Below are 16,308 nucleotides of genomic sequence, written 5' to 3'. Positions count from 1 at the left end.
AAGTAAACATTGAATTCCCGAAAGAGAGTAAGGAAAATATAGAAGATAATTTCCAGAATGAGAGTATGGAATGTTGTGTACCAAGTATCCTGAACGAAAGTAAGGATAATGAAAAAGTGAATTTCCAGAATGAGAGTATGGAATGTTGTGCGCCGAATATCCTGAACGAGAGTAAGGATAATGAAAAAGTGAATTTCCAGAATGAGAGTATGGAATGTTGTGCGCCGAATATCCTGAACGAGAGTAAGGATAATGAAAAGGTGAATTTCCAGAATGAGAGTATGGAATGTTTCGTACCAGAGATCCTGAATGAGAGTAAGGACAATAATAAAGACAGTTTCCCGAATGAGAGTAAGGATGACAAACAGCCTTGTGAAGTCTCAAATAGAGTTAACAATGATGCAACTAGAAAAAGCGAAAGATTGAAAAATAAACCACATATTTCCTATGACGAAGATGAATTAAGTTCTAATAACTATCTTTTCAATGCTCACACAATTTTTGACGAAGCCCCTCATTTATTCGAAGAAATAAAAAGTCGAAGTGATAAGGATTTATGGGAAGAAGCTGTTAAAGTAGAATTATCCGCTCATGACTTAAACAATACTTGGACTATTGTTAAAAGACCTGAAAATAAGAATATTGTAGATAGTAAGTGGGTGTTTACTTTAAAACATGATGAAATGGGAAATCCAGCTAGATGTAAGGCAAGATTAGTTGCACGCGGTTTTACACAAAGATATCAAATAGATTACGATGAAACATTCGCTCCTGTTGCTAGAATTCCTAGTCTTCGACTTGTGTTGTCTATTGCTGTCCAATATAATTTTAAAGTACATCATATGGATGTTAAAACGGCATTTCTAAATGGTATGCTAAAAGAAGAAATATATATGAAAGTCCCTGAGGGAATTATTTGCAATGATGGAAGTGTATGTAAATTGAATAAAGCAATTTATGGGCTCAAACAAGCAGCAAGGTGCTGGTTTGAAGTGTTTGAGCAAGCGCTAAAGGAGTGTAAATTTAAGAATTCTCCTGTTGATCCGTGTATATATGTTCAAGATCAAGGAAATATAAATAAAAATATTTATGTGTTATTATATGTGGATGATTTGGTAATAGCGACATCAGACTTAAAAATAATGAGCAGTTTCAAACAATACCTTATGACAAAGTTTAGAATGACAGATCTTGGGGAAATACGACACTTTATTGGAATGAAAATTGAAATATGCCAAGATCAGATATTGTTAAGCCAATCTGCATATATAAAAAGGGTTTTAACTAAATTTAATATGGAGGAATGTAAATCTGTAAATAATCCACTTCCAAGTAAACTAAATTATGAAATGTTAAACTCAGACGACACATACGATGCTCCTTGTCGAAATTTGATTGGAAGTTTAATGTATATTATGCTTTGTACTCGTCCGGATATTGCAACAGCCGTCAATATTCTAAGTAGATATACTAATAAAAATAATATAGAACTTTGGAAAGGTTTAAAAAGGGTTCTGAGGTACCTTAAAGGAAACATTGACATGAAACTAATTTTTAAAAAAAAATATTGATTTTGAAGATGTTCTCGTTGGCTATGTTGACTCCGATTGGGGTGGGAATGAAACTGATAGAAAAAGCACAACAGGTTATCTTTTTCAAATGTTTAATTCAAATCTTATTTGTTGGAACACAAAAAGGCAGAATTCAGTAGCGGCATCATCTACTGAAGCAGAGTATATGGCCTTGTTTGAAGCTGTAAGAGAAGCCTTATGGCTGAAGTCTCTTTCAAAAAGTATTTATATTAAATTAGACAAACCTATAAAAATATTTGAAGATAACCAGGGTTGTATAAGCATAGCCAGTAGTTCATCATGTCATAAGCGGTCAAAGCACATAGATATTAAATATCATTTTGCCAGAGAGCAAGTAGAAAATAATCTTATTTCTATTGAGTACATTCCCACAGAAAATCAACTGGCTGATATTTTTACAAAACCGTTATCTACTGGAAGGTTCATGGAGCTGAGAGGCAAGATGGGACTGCTTTGAGAAGTCAAAAGAAACAAAATCTACAATTCAACAAAATCTCATAAACTAAACTGAAGTTAATTTTTTAAGTAATGTTTAACGTAACTTTTTGAAATGAAAATAATGTTTGTTTTGCTTAAATGATATAAATGATCTGATTGGTTTTTCTGGGTTTTTCCAATCTTAATGGTGAATGCCAGATCATATTGTAATACCTCCCAGAGTACACGCACCAGTCACAGTAATTGAATTATTATTTGAATTTGTTTTTTTTGAAAATTAATATAATGTAATTTTTGAGGGGGCGTGTTGAATAACATAACATAGCTAAAGTTGCGACGTTATGTAGACCTGCAAAAATAACATTATAAAAGGCCTAAAAATTAATGTACGGGCACACTGTCTTCCTTACTTCCTCTTTCCTATTCGAAACGTGTAAGTGGCTGGTCGTGTGAAAATCGAGATAATAAAAATCTAATAAAATAAAATCAATCATAAAACAAATAAAAAGATTATTGTGCTTTTATTAAAAATTAAACTAATACCAAGCCAACTAAACCAATATTACAACAGTATAATTCAATTTTCGCTGTAAATATTATATGCATTTGCATTAGAGGTCCTAAACAAGGCGTAAAAATTAGGGTCCCGCTTCCAACCTTAAAAATTTCAAGAGATGTTCAACAAATGCATGCACGATGGCCTTTTTTCCAGAAATTAGGAAACTACAGAGCTCTTCTGCCAGCCGAGGACCCATTAGGCCAGACCCATGATAGGCCAATAGGTATTTAGAGGTATTAAATAGATATACATACATACAAACCAATATCTAACCATTTTTCTTACAAAGGCTTAAAGAAAATTAAACTTTGTTTTTAATCTAAAACTTTTTTCTTATTTCTGTTGCCCATAATTACTTAAAATAGTTTTCGTAGTTCGACGGCTTGTCTCTTTTTATGGCTGACAGTTTGAGAGTCACTACAGAGTCACATTTTTTATAAATTTTCAACAACTTTTAATTTTTTGTATAGTTTTTTGCATGGCTCGGTTAAACGCTTTGTCATGCCCGAAATTGTTTTATTTGTAATCAAATTAGTAAAGTAGGCAAATTACCAGGACACGAACTTAGGTTGAACTCCGCTGTTGCTGATGACCTTGTTCCCCCTTTCCCACCCATCCTGGTCTCGACCATTTAAGCTTAATTAAATATTTGCCCTGTGCTTTTTGGCCTCCATGAGGAACGGCGATTCCATAATTGGTTATTTCTTTCAAACGAATATCACCAAATTGGGTGACAGCACCGTCAAATTGACTGGCATTTTGGCCATGTGCAGCATTTTCGGATTTGTCATTATCAAACGTCAGCGTTTCGTTTCCATCATTCAAAATATAATTGTGGTCGATGAAATATTCGTTAGATTGGGCATGAAACTGGATTACAGAAGGATTCTATTAATCTGTTTCCTAATCTCAGTGGGCATGCTAACGTTCAATGTGATCTATTTGTGTGTCAGCTATGCCTTGCTAATAAGTGCCACCTTTTCTCCATCATTCGTGACATTTACCACCTTTGCCCTGCCGCACATTAACATCAGCTTTATGGTCTTTAAGTTCTTGTGTACCACACATTTGGCCAGGAGTCGTTTCAGTATGCTTAACGAGGTAAGAATCGAAGAATTCTAGGAAAATGTTTAAAGCTTTTAACTACTTTCTCTTTCAAAAAGTATTTATATTAAATTAGACAAACCTATAAAAATATTTGAAGATAACCAGGGTTGTATAAGCATAGCCAGTAGTTCATCATGTCATAAGCGGTCAAAGCACATAGATATTAAATATCATTTTGCCAGAGAGCAAGTAGAAAATAATCTTATTTCTATTGAGTACATTCCCACAGAAAATCAACTGGCTGATATTTTTACAAAACCGTTATCTACTGGAAGGTTCATGGAGCTGAGAGGCAAGATGGGACTGCTTTGAGAAGTCAAAAGAAACAAAATCTACAATTCAACAAAATCTCATAAACTAAACTGAAGTTAATTTTTTAAGTAATGTTTAACGTAACTTTTTGAAATGAAAATAATGTTTGTTTTGCCTAAAATGATATAAATGATCTGATTGGTTTTTCTGGGTTTTTCCAATCTTAATGGTGAATGCCAGATCATATTGTAATACCTCCCAGAGTACACGCACCAGTCACAGTAATTGAATTATTATTTGAATTTGTTTTTTTTGAAAATTAATATAATGTAATTTTTGAGGGGGCGTGTTGAATAACATAACATAGCTAAAGTTGCGACGTTATGTAGACCTGCAAAAATAACATTATAAAAGGCCTAAAAATTAATGTACGGGCACACTGTCTTCCTTACTTCCTCTTTCCTATTCGAAACGTGTAAGTGGCTGGTCGTGTGAAAATCGAGATAATAAAAATCTAATAAAATAAAATCAATCATAAAACAAATAAAAAGATTATTGTGCTTTTATTAAAAATTAAACTAATACCAAGCCAACTAAACCAATATTACAACAGTATAATTCAATTTTCGCTGTAAATATTATATGCATTTGCATTAGAGGTCCTAAACAAGGCGTAAAAATTAGGGTCCCGCTTCCAACCTTAAAAATTTCAAGAGATGTTCAACAAATGCATGCACGATGGCCTTTTTAAAAAAAAAAAACTTTCTTACAAAGGTTAAAGAAAATTAAACTTTTTTTAATCAGAGACTTTTTCTTCTGCCAGCCGAGAATTACCCAAAATAGGCTTGTCTCTTTCTTTTTATGGCTGACAGTTTGAGAGTCACTACAGAGTCACATTTTTTATAAATTTCCAACAACTTTTAATTTTTTGTATAGTTTTTTGCATGGCTCGGTTAAACGCTTTGTCATGCCCGAAATTGTTTTATTTGTAATCAAATTAGTAAAGTAGGCAAATTACCAGGACACGAACTTAGGTTGAACTCCGCTGTTGCTGATGACCTTGTTCCCCCTTTCCCACCCATCCTGGTCTCGACCATTTAAGCTTAATTAAATATTTGCCCTGTGCTTTTTGGCCTCCATGAGGAACGGCGATTCCATAATTGGTTATTTCTTTCAAACGAATATCACCAAATTGGGTGACAGCACCGTCAAATTGACTGGCATTTTGGCCATGTGCAGCATTTTCGGATTTGTCATTATCAAACGTCAGCGTTTCGTTTCCATCATTCAAAATATAATTGTGGTCGATGAAATATTCGTTAGATTGGGCATGAAACTGGATTACAGAAGGATTCTATTAATCTGTTTCCTAATCTCAGTGGGCATGCTAACGTTCAATGTGATCTATTTGTGTGTCAGCTATGCCTTGCTAATAAGTGCCACCTTTTCTCCATCATTCGTGACATTTACCACCTTTGCCCTGCCGCACATTAACATCAGCTTTATGGTCTTTAAGTTCTTGTGTACCACACATTTGGCCAGGAGTCGTTTCAGTATGCTTAACGAGGTAAGAATCGAAGAATTCTAGGAAAATGTTTAAAGCTTTTAACTACTTTAGTTGAGAGGTTTCATTCAGTATCTTCGTTTCTTGTTTTTCTAGATCCTTCAGGACATTCTTGATGCTCATATCGAGCAATACAATGCTCTGGAAATTTCACCCATGCATTCGGTTGTCAATAACAATCATTATGCATACCGTTTACGTAATATGATTAGTACACCCATGAAGCGGTACAGTGTTACCTCGATAATTCGACAAAATCCGGAATATGCCATCAAACAGGTTTCGAACATACAAAATTTACTCTGCGACATTTGTCAAACCATTGAGGAATATTTCACCTATCCTTTATTGGGTATTATAGCCATATCGTTTCTGTTCATACTCTTCGACGATTTCTATATCCTGGAAGCCCAGCTGAATCCAAAGCGATTGGATAAATTTGAGGCTGATGAGTTTTTTGCCTTTTTCCTTAGCCAAATGATCTGGTATATTGTCATTATATTTCTCATTGTGGAGGGAAGCAGTAAAACTATTCTGCAGAATAGCGAAACTGCGGTCATGGTTCATAAGATTCTCAATATTACGGATGATCCAGAGCTACGTGATCGACTATTCCGTCTATCGCTGCAATTGTCCCATCGCAGAGTTAGATTTACCGCAGCCGGATTATTTCCCCTGGATCGTACGCTCTACTTTACAGTGAGTATGAAAAGTAATTTAAAATAAATCAATATTAAATTATTTTGATCCTTAGATAACTGGAGCTGCCACTACTTATCTCATCATCTTAATACAATTTCGATATACCCATCATATGGAGGAATCCAACGACAACAACAACAATACTCAACAATCTAATATTTTCTAAATTCAGTTGAATGTTCAAATGTTCAATCGGTTGAAATTTTTCCAATCTATAATGGACTTTTGTTACCATTTACAACTTGCACTAAGTATTTTAAATGTGACTATTCCATAGATCTTTTCATTTTGAGTATTAAACTATTTAACTTTCCTTATTTATCATTCCATATTCACAGCTTGCCAAAATAATTTAAGTCCTTTACTTATCAACAGCTTTCCAAATCGTTATCAATCTCAAACAAAATGTTTTTTAAATAAGTATTGAAAAATAAAAATAACCTTTTGTCGTGCAAATAATTTTCACTTATTTATTGGACATTTAAAATGTCCACCTTCGAAATCTTTATAAAATTTATTATTTTGTTAAGTTAATGGACTCGACCACATTAATCACATTTCCTAACTAGTCGATCTTAGTAGTGGTTCGATTTTGACAATGGGAAAAAAGGTTTAAGCAAAAATGCACATTCAATTTTCTACTTTTTACCGTATTATGTAAAGTAAATGAGCTTCAATTTTATAAATATTAAGTTTTCATTAATGTCGAATCACTCAGCGACATCTTAAAGCCATGAATCTTGATACAAACTTTGAACATTTTTTGCCTTTAAATCGGAGTATCAAGGAGATCAGCAATGTTTCCTGACATGGGCACCGAAGGAGTAAGGGTCGATACATGTCCCAATATGCACTTCTGGTTCAAGGACATCAGACCCACACCATTGTCAGAGTGTAAAAAAAGTAAACTTCCAAAACGAAGCTGTGACTTTTTATACCCTTGCATAAAGGGTATATTAACTTTGGTCAGAAGTGTGCAAAGAATAGAAGGAAGCATCTCCGACCTTATAAAGTATATATATTCATATAGCCATGTCCGTCTGTCCGTCCAGAAGCGTGGATCGACGCGAATTCCTCCTAGACCTGAAAAGCTAAAGCCTTGAAATTTTGAATATAGGCTTGTATATACTGGATTCAGTCGGATCAGACCACTGTATCATAATATCTAATCAATAATGCAAAAACTGGGCGTTAGTGTGCCAAAGTCTTAGTATGATGATGATCCATCTCTTAGGACTTTTCAACTATCAATTGGTTTTTATAGCTTAGAAGGATTTAATATCCTATTTTTACCTATCGCCTAAAGTATAATATAACAACTCTTTAAGGTTATGTGTAGTCGATGGATATATTTGGAAGTCCCACATAAACCAATGGAGGTCCGTAATGTTGTAGGATTTATAAATCAGCGAAGGCTCTTTTCTCTTAAGATGTACTTGTTTTAAGCCAGGTGCCAGGTATTCACAGAACGTCGATTAACCTTAATTATCTGCCTGAACTGCCTATGCGGTTCATTCCGAACACCCCCTAAACCTCAAGTAATGAAAGTATTCCACCTGGTTGCTTAGCGTTTCAATTCTTTTATTTAAGAAATCAAAACACTTAGTGTCAAGCTCCTTCATATCCTCAAATTAGATGTCATCCATATGAAGAAAGTGATTTCTTTACAATAACCACAAATTATGATCATATACAGAATTCTAGTTACTCCAGATGAGTTTTCATCGCACGTGTGCAGAAAGACATTCCCGTTGACTTGCTCCAAAAAGGTTCTCCTCCGGACCATTAACAATGTGCTCGTTGGTTTTACAAGTTCCTCCTGACTGAATCATCTGCTGGGGTCAACTTTGATGCCTCGGTTGAAAGCAAACACGCTCCACTACGCGATCGTCAGTTGAATCGCAATGCCAAGCAGACATCGACACAATTGTCCATCAAAATGACCATCTCGAAGACCAGTAACCCCACTGCTACAATGCACCTTAACGAAACACCATAGTTGGAGAAACGCTTGGGGCGCCACCAGTTTGGCACAAGTTGAACGTCAGGAGATAATCAATGAGGACAAACAAAAGACCTCAATGAGGTCAGATTGCACAAACTATGGAAGAAGTCATAGAAAACCGATTCCATTAATGTATCATTGCATTCGGCCAGCAACACGGTTGAACTAGTTTGATTAAATCCATAGACGATGCAGTGATCAATCCACCAACGCCCAGAAGGAATCACAGGACAACGCTTGGGCTATGAACTTCCACTCCACCGGAAAAGAAGATTTCCAAACCTTGTGGCGATACTGCTGATCCAGGAATAGTCGTGATCCTACCAATATTATCTGATGATTATAGTTCTTCATACAAATATAAGCAAATAAATACATACATCTGATGATGATGAAGGCAAATCTACAAATCGCTCCAAAGTGGTCAATGAAGAGGATGAAGCCAAACTAATGGAAGTTATGCACGAGTTAACTGCTTTAAGTCGAGTTAAGTTGTTTCACGTTTTATGCATAAGAGTCGGTTATTTTGTGTTTGCAAAGTTTTTCAAGTTTATAAATTTTGTGTTTACAGTTGTGTAGAGCAATGTTTTAATACTAATGTGTAAAAATTATTATTTTTGTTTAATTTTTTGTTCCAGAAAAACTAGTGTTGATGTTGATAAGATTCAGAATAAACTGAAATAAAGAGTCTCCCCTCTCCGATGTAGAAAAAACGAACTGCCGAAGCAAGGCCTCCTTGATGGTTTTTTTTTTCAAATATTCAGTAGACTTAATTTAAGAGTAATCGAAAATGTCCACTGTGGTCATTTTTGGGAGCTATATGATATAGTGGTCCGATCCGGCTGAATCCGAGATATAATACCCCTGCAGTATAAAGAAGCCTACATGCAAATTTCAGCTCTGCAGCTCTTACGGTCTATATTGTCTGGACGTTGACGCGTACAATGCGAAGTACGTTCAAGTGGCCCATACGACACCAGGACATAGCCTGTTTCGCGCGAGCCCAAGCAGAGCGCTGTCCACCTCCCGCCCGACCGACCGTGGGGCGCAGCCGCATATCGGACGGCACGATCGCGTGGACAAATACAAATAAAACGGACAAACAATTAAAAATATGATTAACTACAGCTAATTACGAGCTAAATGTGCTAAAATAGAAGTTTTCACAAGGGAAAGAGAGGCTTCTGATCTAATTACGGGATACAGAAGATTGTAATCAGAACATAGGACTCGAAAAGGTTCATGCAAAGAATAGTTGGAGCTACAGTGTTTTAAGGATAGAGGAATAAAATTTCTAGTAGGTCTACGGGGTACAGATAGGTTTAACTGGTTCAATAGCTCAGGAGAGTCTATTTCACCTATTAAAAGTTTATGAATAAAGATAGCACCAAGCATTAGTCTACGATTAATTAAAGAAGGAAGATTGATTAAAAGAAGCCTACTGGAGTATGATGGCAAATTGACATTGCAATCCCAATTTAGACCGCGAAGAGCAAAAAGCTGAAATTGCTTTTGAACAGATTCAATTTTACTTTGGTGCATCTCATATTGAGGTGACCATATGCAAGATCCGTTGTCTAAGATAGGACGGATTAAAGAAGTGTACAGAATTTTGGTTGTGTACGGATCGTCAAACTCTTTTGACCATCGTTTCACAAACCCAAGAACATTCATAGCTTTACTAACTGTAGCAGAAATATGAGGATTAAAAGTTCATTTATGGTCCATAAGAACACCTAAATCATTGATAATATCTAACCGCTCTAAGGCAGTGTCGTTAAGATAATAAGTTGCTAAGTATGGAGTGCATCTATAAAAAGACATAACTTTACATTTAGAGCCGTTAAGGTTTAATAGGTTTGTTTCACACCAACTCTGAAGATCATTAAGATCCGATTGAAGTAGGCTAGAAGATGATATGTCTTTAAAACTGAGGTAAAGCTTGACATCATCCGCGTACATAAGCACCCGAGAATGTGACACTACCAATGGAAGATCATTTATAAAAAGAGTGAATAGCAATGGACCCAAATGACTACCCTGAGGTACTCCAGAGGTCACTTGGATGGTCTTAGAAAATGAAGACTTAAAGAGGACCTTTTGTGTAGGCTTAGAAAGATATTGAAGAATCCAATCTAGCAAAAGGCTGGGGATGCCAAGTGCGTTTAATTTATATAGAAGCAGAGTATAATTAACGGAGTCAAAGGCCTTGCTGAAGTCAGTATAAATGACGTCAGTTTGCACGGCAATCTTGAACCCTTTGATTGAGTGAGATGTAAATTCTAATAGGTTAGTAGTTGTCGATCTACGTTTTTTAAACCCATGTTGGGATGACGAAATGATTGAACTACAGAAATGCTGCAATTGAGGTGTTATTATTTTCTCAAATGCTTTGGGTATGGCAGACAATTTAGAAATACCCCTATAATTGGAGGCTTCGGACTTCTTCCCCTTTTTATGAAGAGGAATAATATATGATTCCTTCCAGATAGGCGGGAAGGCGGAAGATGTGACGGACAGTGTAAACAACTTAAGTATTGGCTTACATAGGGCCTCCGCGCAAAACCTTAATACGCAGCCTGGAATTCCATCAGGGCCAGGTGCATATATTGGTTTGACGGAACTGAGCACGCTAAGAACCGAACTTTCATCAAACACAGGGTCTAAAATGCAATTAGACGATTGCAAGTGATGAGGATAAGGAGGATTTGCTTGATAAATCGAAGAGCAATAAGTTGTTTTGAAAAAATCAGCAAACATGTCGGCAATTGCCTGATCATTGTCAGCTTTATTGTTTTCGAAAGACAAGTAAGACGGGTGCACCGATGTCTTACGTTTAACATTTACAAGTTTATAAAATTGCTTAGGATCGCGAGAAAACCTGAGTTTACATCGCTGAAGATAATCCTTATAGCACTGTGAATTCAGCACCATAAAATTTGATCGAGCAACTACATATAGGGAAAAATCCGATGCTTTACCGGATTTTTTAAATCTTTTATAACATCTCGATTTTACGTTCTTCAAGTTACATAACTCACGTGAGAACCAAGCAGGTCTATCAGACCATCCTAGAGTCACACGCGGGACACAAACATCAAAGAACGACTCAAGAGTTTTATAGAAGACAGAAATGGCCGAGTCCATATCCGTGCAAGTATACAGATATGTCCAATCATTAGTTAACAAAAGTTTTTTAAGTTTAGTAAAGTTTGTCTTTCGAAAACATCGGGTTGGAGGCATCGAGTTATTATGTTGAGACATAACACGAAAAGGAAGGTCAATGGTTATATCCAAAGTTGGATGAAAGTTGTCTTCGGGGATAACTAAGGGATCAGTCCTGGAAATATCGCTGTTGGAAGAATCCAACACAAATACCAGATCTAGTGATCTGTTACGACTATTCCGGACAGGATTTATTTGAGTTAGGGACAACTCAAGCAGACCATCTATGAAACAATGTGACAAGGAGGGCAACAGTAATAAAGAATCAAATGAGAGGGTCCAGGCAATCTCAGGTAAATTAAAATCTCCCAGAACAACGAGCAAGTCTTTGTCAGAGAGATATGAGGATATAAGTTGAATAGCTTCCAAATGGTGAGTGTATACTGCCAAGTCGGACTGTGGTGGAATATACGAACAAGTAATATAGGCAGAAAAAGAATTAAACGAAATTTTAACACAAACAAATTCAATCTCCTGATTGGAGGACTGGACAATTTGAGACGAGAACGCCGAGTCAACAGCGATCAAAACGCCACCACCATTACGGATAGTCCGATCATGTCTATATATTAAATATTTTGAGGGCAAAATTAAAGCATCAGCAATATCAGGCTTCAGCCAAGTCTCAGTAAAGGCAAGAATATGAAAGTCAAAGGCTATACTATCTACATAGAGTCTAGACAGTTTAGACTTTAGTCCCCGTACGTTCTGATAGGCCAGAGTTAGGGACGAAATTAGGAGGAGTTTGCGTTGATCCAGACGGACGGACGGACATGGCTCGTCTCGTCGTGCTGATCAAGAATATATATACTTTATATGGTCGGAAATGCTTCCTTCTATTCTTCTGACTAAAATTAATATACCCTTTTTGCAATTAGGCGGCAAAGATTTACAAAGCAGTTCTTCGTTGAGTTAAATCGAAAATCCAATAACTTAATATTGTATGATTTAATTGAAGTCAATTATAAATATTGAAATAAAGTAAATGAGCTTCAATTTTATAAATATTAAGTTTTCATTAATGTCGAATCATTCAGCGACATCTTAAAGCGATGAATCTTGATACAAATTTTGTACATTTTTAAAATTTTCCGCCTTTAAATCGGAATATCATCGGAATAAATGTCACTTGAGTATTTCGATTACTCTTAAATTAAGTCTACTGAATATTTAAAAAAAAAAAAAATCAAGGAGGCCTTGCTTCGGCAGTTCGCTTTATTTTTCCCTACATCGGAGAGAGAGAGACTTTTCATTTCAGTTTAGTCTGAATCTTATCAACATCAACACTAGTTTTTCTGGAACAAAAAATAATAATTTTTACACATTAGTATTAAAACATTGCTCTACACAACTGTAAACACAAAATTTATAAACTTGAAAAACTTTGGAAACACAAAATAACCGACTCTTGTGCATAAAACGTGAAACAACTTAACTCGACTTAAAGCAGTCAACTCGTGCATAACTTCCATTAGTTTGGCTTCATCCTCTTCATTGACCACTTTGGAGCGATTTGTAGATTTGCCTTCATCATCATCAGATGGAACCTTGTGGCGATACTGCTGATCCAGGAATAGTCGTGATCCTACCAATATTATCTGATGATGATAGTTCTTCATACAAATATAAGCAAATAAATACATTTGCTTATATTTGTATGAGGAACTTTCATCATCAGATAATATTGTTAGGATCACGACTATTCCTGGATCAGCAGTATCGCCACAAGGTTTGGAAATCTTCTTTTCCGGTGGAGTGGAAGTTCATAGCCCAAGCGTTGTCCTGTGATTCCTTCTGGGCGTTGGTGGATTGATCACTGCATCGTCTATGGATTTAATCAAACTAGTTCAACCGTGTTGCTGGCCGAATGCAATGATACATTAATGGAATCGGTTTTCTATGACTTCTTCCATAGTTTGTGCAATCTGACCTCATTGAGGTCTTTTGTTTGTCCTCATTGATTATCTCCTGACGTTCAACTTGTGCCAAACTGGTGGCGCCCCAAGCGTTTCTCCAACTATGGTGTTTCGTTAAGGTGCATTGTAGCAGTGGGGTTACTGGTCTTCGAGATGGTCATTTTGATGGACAATTGTGTCGATGTCTGCTTGGCATTGCAACTCAACTGATGATTGTGGAGTGGAGCGTGTTTACTTTCAACCGAGGCATCAAAGTTGACCCCAGCAGATGATTCAGTCAGGAGGAACTTGTAAAACCAACGAGCACATTGTTAATGGTCCGGAGGAGTACCTTTTTAGAGCAAGTCAACGGGAATATCTTTCTGCACATGTGCGATGAAAACTCATCTGGAGTAACTAGAATTCTGTATATGATCATAATTTGTGGTTGTTGTAAAGAAATCACTTTCTTCATATGGATGACATCTAATTTGAGGATATGAAGGAGCTTGACACTAAGAGTTTTGATTTCATAAATAAAAGAATTGAAACGCTAAGCAACCAGGTGGAATACTTTTATTACTTGAGGTTTAGTGGGTGTTCGGAATGAACCGCATAGGCAATTCAGGCAGTTAATTTAGGTTAATCGGCATTAAGAATACCTGGCTTAAAACAAGTACATCTTAAGAGAAAAGAGCCTTCGCTGATTTATAAATCCTACAACATTACGGACCGCCATTGGTTTATGTGGGACTTCCAAATATATCCATCTACCACACATAACCTTATAGAGTTGTTATATTATACTTTAGGCGATAGGTAAAAATAGGATATTAAATCCTAAGCTATAAAAACCAATTGATAGTTGAAAAGTCCTAAGAGATGGATCATCATCATACTAAGACTTTGGCACACAAACGCCCAGTTATTGCATTATTGATTAGATATTATGATATAGTGGTCTGATCCGGCTGAATCCAGTATATACAAGCCTACATGCAAAATTTCAACGCGGTAGCTCTTCAGGTGTAGGAGGAATTCGAGTTCTTTCCACGCGACAGGACGGACAGACGGACATTGATATATGAATTCGTCTCGTCTGCTGATTAAGAATATATTATGCATGTACTTTATATGGTCATGGATGCTTCTTCTATGCTTTGCACACTTGTGACCAAAATTAAATACCTTTATGCAAGGGTATAAAAAAATAGGTAGCATCTTTCTTTTATAGCCATTTTAATATGTATATCCAACTAATTATATTTTGAGCATTTGGATGAGCCATTTTTGAGTTTTTCCCAAATCGAACTTTAAGTGAAAATCAACTTTTCGAAATAATTTCTGTACAAAGAATCCTCCAAAGGCTTCTTAAATTTTGGATTTCATCCTGTTCGTTATTGTTTGCATCTAGAGTCTATTTTGGCCTTTTAAGATACAACATTTCCATGCAAACTAGAAGGAGAATGCTAAAAAAAGAGGAAAAAGCCTAAAAATGTGACTTTGGTGGAACCCTCTTGATAGTTTACACTCAATAATTTGAAATAAATATCATAAATTTTCTAATTAAATAACTTACCCGCCCATATTGACCAACTTTTTAATTATGGTTTCAATGCAAACGAACGAAAGATTCAAAAAACTAAATCAATTAATCAATATAATCAAGTGAAGCCTTCTGCTCGACCTCAAATAGGCCTAAAAAAGAGAAAAAGAGAGAGTGTGAGAGGGGGTAATTCAATCCATAGCTATATAGTTATTAACTTATATATTATTATTATTTTTTTTTTTTTGCTGGTGGTTTTGCTTTTACACCTTTTGACGTACGATGATGAGCAAATTATGCCGGAAGCAAATTGAAAAAAAGAAACTAATTGATTTTATTGACACCGTTTTTGTATGCTTTGTTGGATAACTTACATAAATGTATCGAAGGCAGGAAAAAAAAAAAATAAACAAAAATTAAATATTTGCTCTTGGGACTCAAAAATTTCATTGGCCGTGGGCCGCAAAAATTATAAACAAAACGAGGGGCAAATTAAAATAAAATCAAAAACACAAGCAACAAATAATCAATAACGGTTGTTAAATGACTTAATGATTTTTTGTCAGTTTTTTGTAAAATTTTTACAAATTGAAGCAAAACGAAAGACTGAAGCAACGAACTTGTCGTAAAGCCAACATGTTGGTCTCTCGCATGCATTTCCAACTTCACTTACTGACACAGTTGCAAATTCTCATTTTTCGTTTTTCTTTATTTTTATAAACAATTCACCTGGCCATAACTCAATTAACAACAAGCTAGCAACTGGCCACAACTTGTGGCCAAAGAGCAAAACTGCGTGAGGCGTCCCCAAAGAAGAAACAAACAAACACAGACACACACATGTGGGCAACAACTAGTCATACTTGGTTTGAGCGGAGCCTCCATCGAACGGCAACCACTGTAAGTAGTTGTAGTTGTTGCTTTTGTTATTTGGGGACAAGCTATAAACTGGCTGATCCGATCGTCAGTGCGTTCAGTTGGTAAAAGTGAAGCGTTGCGTGCGGTTGTCTTTACACACGAAAAGCTAAATAAAACAATTCAATTGCCAATTGAATTATTTGTGTAAAAGAAGCGAGTTCGTGTTTCGTTTGTTTTAAAACTCAAGGTGAATATCCTGCAAGGATAAAAGACTTTTCTCAAAACAGAACTTTTCCTTTACTTGTGCTGTGATCAATAATTATTATTTAGCTTAGATCAGGTTAACTTTCTTTTAATCTGCTTAATATTGGCTTAGGACAATTGTGAATTCAGTGTAAAAAATATTATTAATGTTGTTAGGTTTCTCTATTTTGAAGCTTTTCTTTTGTAATGTTCAACATTCAAATTTTTAAGCAATTTCTTAAAAAAAGAATATAGCTAAATAGTTTTTAACAAAGATACCTTTAAGAAGCCTTTGTTTAATGTCGAATTGTAGCTAAACTTC

General features: G+C 35.7%; 1 protein-coding gene and 1 long non-coding RNA gene across 2 annotated transcripts; one reads left to right on the top strand and one right to left on the bottom strand.

The window, feature by feature from the left end:
- Positions 1-137: 137 nt before the first annotated feature.
- Positions 138-6,523, top strand: LOC137572498 (putative gustatory receptor 28a). The gene is made up of 4 exons (XM_068284248.1): positions 138-351; positions 3,236-3,690; positions 5,609-6,211; positions 6,267-6,523. Exons 1-4 carry the CDS (start codon positions 138-140, stop codon positions 6,378-6,380), a joined length of 1,386 nt encoding a protein of 461 aa, XP_068140349.1. The 3' UTR covers positions 6,381-6,523.
- Positions 6,524-7,778: 1,255 nt separating this feature from the next.
- On the bottom strand, positions 7,779-8,830 carry LOC137572496 (uncharacterized). Its single transcript, XR_011031674.1, has 2 exons — positions 8,600-8,830; positions 7,779-8,539 (listed from the first exon to the last, which is right to left on the bottom strand). It is a non-coding gene; the product is annotated as an uncharacterized lncRNA (long non-coding RNA).
- Positions 8,831-16,308: the final 7,478 nt, after the last annotated feature.

The sequence above is a fragment of the Drosophila tropicalis genome, unplaced genomic scaffold, assembly GCF_018151085.1.
Source record: "Drosophila tropicalis isolate 14030-0801.00 unplaced genomic scaffold, ASM1815108v1 contig_333, whole genome shotgun sequence".
Lineage (NCBI taxonomy): Eukaryota > Metazoa > Arthropoda > Insecta > Diptera > Drosophilidae > Drosophila > Drosophila tropicalis.
The sequence above is the reverse complement of the archived record's forward strand: the minus strand, read 5'-3'. Positions and strand labels throughout refer to the sequence as shown.